We start from the raw sequence: 8,597 nt of genomic DNA on the forward strand, positions 1-8,597 counted from the left end.
CTCTTTCCTTCCCTGATCCTTTTCTACCTCTATGATTTTCATCTTTGTCATTGTTTCCCAACAATCTCCCCCTTTCTCCTCTCAGCCAGGAGAAGGCCAATCCATACTTAATGCAGTTCTCAAGGCAGATCCTTTGATCCGTACATATGGCATTTAACACCTGAAAGCAGATGAGCACTCTGCGCTCAAAATAAGCACAGGTTAAGACTCCAACTTTCGATGCTGAGAGCGTAGATGTGAAGCTGAGGTTTGGAGATGTGTGAGGCCAGACCTGGACTTTGGGGTGTGTTGTGCTGGCGTTATGGTTCCTATAGCTGCTCTGGGTCTGGGGTAGATGGTGTTTGTCAGTGAGGGCGCGTCTCCTGCCTCTGGGCGCACTGCCCTTTAGACGCGCCAGGCCTCAGGAGCCTCCTGCATGCCAAACAGACCTGTGCAGTCAGATGCAGCCACGGAGGAACGAAACGGAGAAGAGTTGGGAGGGGAGGGGAGGGAAGGAGAAGGGAACGTGAGGAGGAGACCAGAAAGAAAGGACTTGAGGGTGAAAGGGTAGAAGAGGATCTGAGAGCTGAAAGGGGCTCAGGGAGGAGGAGGTGGTTGTGTGTGTGTGCGTGTGTCTGGTGGGGGGTGCTCGTCACACTGCTGCAGTAGCCATCTAGCCTAGTCGCACCCTGCATGTGAAACACAACTGCTCCAAAACGCCTTGGGAATCTGCGAAGGAGAGGTGGGAGGGAAGGAGAGGAGAGCCGGAGTGAAGAAGGAGAGGAGGAGAGGAGGAGAGGGTGACTCTGAGGTGAGTCTCAACAGCAACACTGTGTGTCGATGGCTGGGAGATATCACAGACCTTCGCCCTAACCCAGTCAGAGATAGTAATCACAGACAAAGCCCCCCCATCACTAACACTCCCACACACACACGCTGCCCGTTTGACTTCAGATATTCACACATGCTCGCCGATCAGCAGCTCGTTATAAAAATTATTCATGTACAGCATGAATAGACGTCTCTGTGCGTGGACAGTTTGTACATCTTTTGACTCCTGCTGCAGGGAGCCTTAACTGCAAACTCTGACAGCACTTATACATTATACTGGCTGCATGAACCAAAAATATTAAAAAGCACTATACATGTCGAGAATTATGTGTCTTGATAATTGCTGCAGCTGAAGGTTTTTGATTTCTTTAGATGCAAGAGAGATGTTTACACATCTCCCCTCCATTTTTCATGTGTGTCGGCAAGTATTTATTCACAGTATGTGTGTGTTCTCCATATTAGTGATTTTTTAAATATGTCCCCACCTGTTAATCCTGAAGTCACTGAGAACATGCCCTTCGGGGGAGTTATAATTTATCAGTTTCATCACATTTTATGAGATAATTCCTGTATTTTGAAACACCAACAGCAAACATCATATCTGAGGTCTTATTGGATGGGGCATTAAAGGATACACACTGATGTAACTCGACAGATTTCTTCTTGCTTTATTACTGTATATACAGTAGAGTGCACAGGAAGTCGTACATAAAAAAAAGGTAAACAATGACGAACCCCCTCTCCACATCTGCATTCAAACTCTTCCATGATCAACAACCCTTCACATCCATTAAATAAGCAATTATAGTGATTATAGTGTGGAATTCACTCAGAAACATTATGGTTACAGCAATACAGAGTGTGTGTGTGTGTGTGTATAAATAATCACAGGAAAGCCTGTGAAAAATAGGCTTTGCTTCTAAAACTATAGAGTTACTAAAGTGACAAACTAAAGCTGACAGAAGTGCTATTGCCCTTCGAAAACAAAATAATAACAAAAACTAGAAAAAACAAATTAAAAGCCCTCAGAGATTTTTGATCAAAACAAAATTACAGACCTGAAACACACTGCAGTCCTCCTCGTAGGTCTCACAGTTTATCACATCCAGCTTGTTTTAGTTCCACACTTTCAAGAAAACTTCAAGTAGTCATTCACAGTTAATTATACTGAATAAGACAAACAGCACCCAACAACAGTTGGCTGTGAATGAGGATTAAAAATGATAAAGGGCAGCAAAAAGTAAACTTGAAGAAATAACGCGGCGTTCTCGGCGAGTCTTTGCAGAATGTGTGAATGTAAAAAGAAAAGACTGATGATGTAAGAGACTCAGCTCTGGATACACGTAGTTATAACAAAACTTACAAAATGTTGATTTATTTTCTGTGATCGAAGGTAGTTAAACTACCAAATTACCAGCATGTTTCACAAATTTCTTCGACCAATTTTCAAAAAGGTCTTAAAAGTCTTTCCCCACGTTAGTATTCATCTTAATAACAACAGATAATAAGATCGTATCTACAGACTCACACACGGCCTGCATATGTAGGCTGCTTATACACGCACATGTACACAAAATCCACACACATACAAATAAGGGAAACCCTGAATTGGAGCAGCACACATGCACAGCTTTCCACTCTGCATTCCTGGAAGACCTCTACTTGTTTTGCCCCTTGCCGTCACTGTCCTCATTGTCGCGGGGCCCACGGTAACCCCGGTGTTCGCGCCTCTCCCGGCACTCTCGGCACTCCTCTTCATCCTCTCCCTCCTCTCCCTCGTGGATGATCTCCACCTCTAATCGGCCGATGTAGAGCGATACAGCGCAGAGCCAGAAGAGGGCGACGCTGCCCACCACGGCTCCTTGGAGCAGCAGTGCTGGCACAGACAGCAGCATCATCCTCCGCAAGGCAAAGAGGCTGCCAATATACGAGGCACCGCCAAACGACACGCACGCACCTCCCAGGATAAAGAAGGCTGAGGAAAAACAGATTGACATGGTATTATTGTAGAAACCCAATTAATTTCCTCATAAGTCACTGTAATTAAAGCTGGCATGGAGGCAGGTTGAATCGACTTTTCCTTTTAATTATTTAGATGAAAATAAAAGATTAAGTGGAAGATTTTCTGGCATCAAACTTACTTCAGAAGTTATACAAACCGTTCCCGTGATTTAGCATTGAGAATACATCAAGTAGGTCAGCGGGCTTTTTATTTTGACATAAATAATACCGCGTTCCTTCGATTCACTGCTGTGGCTCGAAAGTTTTGTTTTCAGACATTTTCAAATATTCACGCCCATCAGCTGTCAATTAATATTGATTCCATGAAGGTCTTCTTTAATAAAATTTTAAGCGCCTAATCTCACGTGTCAGGTAATGATGACGTTGGTTACAACTAGATATCAAGGATTTTGACTGGGTTTTAAGTCAATTGCAGGAATCCTTGTGAAATTATTCATATTAAAAGTGCAGCAAGTGCCCATTACAAAGTTTTCTACTTCACAAAAACAGCAGACGCACGTTTACATTTTTAGATAAAACATATCTTCTAGAGAGAAACAGTTTAAAATCTGATCTTGATCTTAAATTTAGAACTGCACCGACTGTTTGTTACTTTGTTTAAATTATAAGCGTGTTTTATAAACAGGCTTAGGCTTAAATGGTCTGGTTTTCAGCTCTTCTGCACATAAAACTATCCCGTACCATATCCTGCTTCTCGTCCCACATCACTTTGGACAAACGCGATGACTCCGATCCCGGTCGCCAGCAGGCCGTTCCTGAACCACGAGAGGAAGCCTGCAGAATGATCAAAGGCAGAAATAAACAACTGACACGTTACAGATAACCAAAATCAATCATGCTGTTTACTGTAGCTGCATACCACAGCCTAATTACTGCCCTTTAATCTGCATCAGTTTAACAACACCAGATCTTGATGTTTAAAAAAAAAGAAAATTATGTTTAAACAACATGTTTGTGATAAAGATGGTGGCTTGCTCAGATTACAATAACTTAATATTCAGAAACAAATGCTTTTAACTCTTGGTTTAAACTTGAGTGCTGTCCCACAGTGGAGACAGACGTCCTCGCAGCTCTTCCTTACAGCAGGAACCAAACACCGTTTGCAAAAAACACACAAAGTCCTGACAAGAGGTGAAACCGGACAAAGCAAACAAACTGTGTGTGCGAGCAGGGGGCATAAACAAAGACTAATTTAATAAGGACACCAAATCCTTAACGGAAGTGTGACAACTAATGAGGTCTCATACACCAGACATGCAATAAACCCAAACCCCATGAAGGATGCGATGCTCTAACTGTTCAGAGAGGTGCTGATTCAACTATATGATAATATTGTAGGGTGTAGTTTGGGGTGCTAATGAGCTGCTGTGTGCAGATATAAACAAAATAACAGAAACGTATTATAGTATAGAGCCATGCAGTTCAAAATGACCACAAACTGGAGCTGAATCAGCACTTAACAAAAGCCGGATGTATTACAGGACTGTTGTATTTAGACTCGATATGGTGATAATTATTTTAACTTAGTGGATTCTCATAAGCAAGGACATGACTGCACTGACATACTGCATAATGTCACCAGGGTTAGAAGTGGACCAGTTATGCCTTTTCCTTTTACGGTGTCATATACTCTGTATACACTCATGTGGAAAAGAGCATTTCCAGGGCCTCAGAAAAAAATGAGTACATCCTTATTACCTCCATGAGAATTAAGAGCCAGGTGCTGCTAATCAAATGCACTCTGATCACCAGCAAATATGTGCACATCTTTAAAAGCAGAGGTTTAGGCAGTTTGCTGGTGTGGAGAGTTCAGGTGTGTGTAAACACGATGCCATAATCTTTACAGGAGTGAACAGATTCACTCTGATGAAACGCCAAAACCCAAGTGCTACACATGCCAGACTCTACAGGCCTCGGTTAGCATGTTAAATGTTCCCACCTGCCTAACATCTGAAGGAGAGGACAATTATCCCAAGCACAGCAGAAAATATACAACTTCAAATCTATAATGTCGGAAAAAGAAATCCAGACCTCAACCTGACTGGACCTGTGCTGGGAAAAAGAGAGCTGTGCATAAACGAATGCCTGTAAACTTGAATTTACTCAAGTAGCGCTGTAAAGACGAGTGAACCAGAATTCCTCCACAGCGATGTGAGAGACTGATAAAGTCACACAGATGGTGATTCCTTCAAGTTTTCCTATAAGCTCCTGAATCAGAGAGTGTACATAGTTTTTCACAGACCTGTAAGCTGTTGTGGTTCCAAGGTTATAAACATGTTTGCCTAAGACGTGAAAGGTTTGAACTTGGAGCAAACACAAACCAAGCCCCAATGGAATTCACTAGCTAGTGTACTCCTAGTCTGGATAAAGTTGCAGGAAGAAGAACATTTGGTGTAAAATCCATGCCAAATCAAATATGCAGATCCATCCTCTGTGGCGACCTCTTGGGAAATAAGGGAGCAGCTGAAAATACCTTTTGCCCCATGTGCACTGTCTATTGTGACGGTGGAGGATCATGTTTCAAGTATTAAGGTCACTGTATTGTGCCTGTGTAGACTGGTCTAAAGGCTTGGTTTCAGTCAGTTTTCTAGTCTGACCTCTGTATGAAGAGCACAGCAGCTCGACCCACCTGCAGCCTCCAAACTTTCTGTCTGCACAGAGCATCAAATACTAAAAAAAGCTGGCTTAAAGGGACAGAAAGGAATTTAAAGATTTTCTTCTTTTTTGTAATTAGCCACTACAGTAACATATTTCAAAATTATACAGCCAGATGTAAGCATTAGAAATGTCCACTTTAATTATTACATGCATTTTTGATTTGCCAGTTAATTGTTTCAACTTAAATGTAATCTACGTTAAATACTAACCGTATACTGGAGAACATTACTGCCCTACTAGCCTATATTGTAACTCTCTTCTAAAGATTATTCGTGCAAGACACTTTTCAGGTGCCACTGTAGATACAGGTTGGATTTTGGGAAGATGTTTTGTGTTGTTTGAGCTCAGTCCTGCAGCAGCTGAACTGCTTTGCTATGCTCAATCTCTGAACATGACTACAAATGAACCTTAAAGCATTGCAGTACATACACTCATCATATGCATGAATGTCACTGCAATGTTGGGGCTTTTACTTATTTCTCTGAACTGTTCTTTTTCTGGGGTGGAATGATTTTACAGCACACGTTTTTAATGGCGTTAAAAAAAAAACAAAAAGTGGGTGCACAAATTGTATGTATTTAGGATTTTCTATATACACAGAGTCAAAACTACACCTATAGACTCGAGTAGATACATGTATACTCACAAATATTTGGTTAAATGTCTCTTAGCAGATGCGTTTGCTTGCCACCAGCAGGTTTCTTGCATAATTCTTCATGGATATTTTACCACTTTTCTTGGTAGGATTGGTATGTGTCCTGGCACAGACCTGGCTTTTAAGCGTAGTCCACAAATTTTCAGTAGAGTTGAGGTTGGGGCTTCTGGAAGGCCATTCCAGAAGCTCAATATGAGCCTGATTTATCAAGTCTAAAACCAGTTTTGGAATGGATAAGGCAGTTCAAGAACTGTAGTCGTCGGTCTTCATTATTCCAGTACACCCGTACCACTGACTGCAAAACAGCCCCAGAGCATGATGCTGCCACTAACTAACTTGATAGTTAGTACAGTGTTTATAGGTTTGAAAGCCTCACCTTTACTCCTCCAAACATACCTCTTATCATTGTGACCAAACTCCTCAATCTTTGCCTTGTCTGGCTATAAAACTTTTCCTCACAAGGCATTTGGTTTGTCCATGTGGGCAGCTCCAAATTTCAGTCAAGCTTGAAGGTGGTCATTTTGGAGCAGTGGTTGCTTTCTTGGTCTGCATCTTCATCCATCAGCCTGTGATCACGTGAAACGGGTCTTCTGGCAGTTTCTAGTTCATGGCAGACCTGAACCTCTTTGGTTCCTGGGTTGTTCCTAAACATCCTAACCAATTTGCTCTCATGTGAGGATGAGGATTTAGGTCTTCATCCAAAGTTTGACAAAGTGGTGACAAATTTGAACAACCTGTGCCTACGGACAACTGTTTGAACTGACGATCTTGGAATCTGCAGTTGTTTAGAAATGACTTCAAGAGACTTTCCTGACTTGTGTACGTCTACAGTTCTTCTTCTTAGATTTTCACTGCCTTGCTTGGACTTTTCCATTGTTCTAAATACTGGTCAGTCCAATGAGTGCTGTCAAAAAGAAACTACCAGTTACAGTAAATCACGATCACTAATGAGAAGTAAAATGTTCTTAGTCTTTTCAAACTAAAAGACACTGGCTGTCTCTATTTAAAACTGTACATATGCTTCTGACTCTTTAGTCCTTCTGACTGTATGGACTAAAGAAAATCCTAAATAAATTCAAACCTGTTTTTCAAAGCAATTAAAGACGTGTGCTGTACAATCATTCCACCCTCGAAAAAAAGTTCAAAGAAATAATTAAAAGCCCCCCCCCCCTAAAAAAAACCCCATGACATCCACACCCATGATAAATGTATAACTTATTACACTTTGAGTCCAACACTGACTGACCAGAGAAGAAACATACAAAAGTTCCTTTTGCTCCATGCTGTATATAGCCTATAGCCCGTATTGTGGAGCAGCAACGTTACCTGTTTCATGGGACTTTCTCAGCATCTGAAAATAAAAGAAGAAAATCTATTAGCAAAACTTACTTCCTCGTTTGTTTAGAGTTTCACGATGTTCAAAACAATTCCATCTTACTTCCTTCAGATAAGGGGAAAAGGAGAGAAAAAGCGGCTCTGCCATTAAAATTACACAAAGCCTACTACTGGCTGTAGCACAACTACTGCATCATTAGGACTAAACTCACCAAAGCGTCCGCTTTGTCGAGGTCTGTGAGCTGGTACTGCTGCTGCTCCGGCCCCCGGCTCTTCCCCCACGGCCCCTTATCCGCGACCCGCTGCCGGGCTGAGCCGTGCAGTCTCCGCAGCGTGGCACCGGCGGCCGGCGGCCGGAACTGCTTCACCAGCCGGGCGTAGTGACACACGGCCTGCGGCAGCTGCCTTCTCATGAACAAAGTCAAGAAAGCCATTACATCACTAGCCACTGCTAGCTAAAGTATGAGCCGAAAGTAAAAGCACAACACGACCTCCGCATGCCCTGTGAACCCTCAATGACAACCCGGAAGAGTCTCAGATAAAGGCGCAGTAAAAGGTAGCTAGACATGAAACAGCGCCACCATGTATATACATGGTATATACATGCTTATGTCGACAATTACCCTCAACGTCATTGAGGACGGCCTGCAACTACACATTTGCGCCACACGGGGGAGCAAGAACACAAGCCATTTCCGTTCTTATTTATTTATTTGATTGCAAATACTTAAACGCAATATGACATTAAATGCATTCACTGCATTCAGGGATTCACGAAATCTTAATAAATTAAGTCTAAATATGAAATATGTTAATATGCAGAAGAAAAACATGCTTAGACCTGAGCAGATCTTTAACGTCAAATGTATGGTTATGGCAGCTTATTGGGGAAAGTATAATTTTTTTTTTGTTGGTCACATATGGAAAGAAATTTTGTGTTCATGTTTGTAAATTGTCATACAGTCATGTGAAAGGAAAATATTTCACAGGACTCTGTGCAGTCCTGTGAAAAACTAAGTACACCCCATTCAATAAGTTTCAGTCTGACATTTGCAGACATTTGTTTATGCACAGCTCTCTTAAGGTCCCACCACAGCATTTAAGTTAGACTGAAGTT

The 8,597-nt window shown here is 42.0% G+C and overlaps 1 protein-coding gene across 1 annotated transcript; it reads right to left on the bottom strand.

Annotated features, from left to right (window-relative positions):
• Positions 1 to 1,454: 1,454 nt before the first annotated feature.
• On the bottom strand, positions 1,455 to 8,014 carry tmem160 (transmembrane protein 160). The gene is made up of 4 exons (XM_031732831.2): positions 7,693 to 8,014; positions 7,472 to 7,496; positions 3,514 to 3,606; positions 1,455 to 2,785 (listed from the first exon to the last, which is right to left on the bottom strand). The coding sequence occupies exons 1-4, from the start codon at positions 7,912 to 7,914 to the stop codon at positions 2,469 to 2,471; spliced, it is 657 nt and encodes a 218-aa protein (XP_031588691.1). The 5' UTR covers positions 7,915 to 8,014; the 3' UTR covers positions 1,455 to 2,468.
• Between the last annotated feature and the right edge of the window lie 583 nt (positions 8,015 to 8,597).

This window comes from Oreochromis aureus, linkage group 14 (assembly GCF_013358895.1).
Source record: "Oreochromis aureus strain Israel breed Guangdong linkage group 14, ZZ_aureus, whole genome shotgun sequence".
In the NCBI taxonomy this organism is placed as follows: domain Eukaryota; kingdom Metazoa; phylum Chordata; class Actinopteri; order Cichliformes; family Cichlidae; genus Oreochromis; species Oreochromis aureus.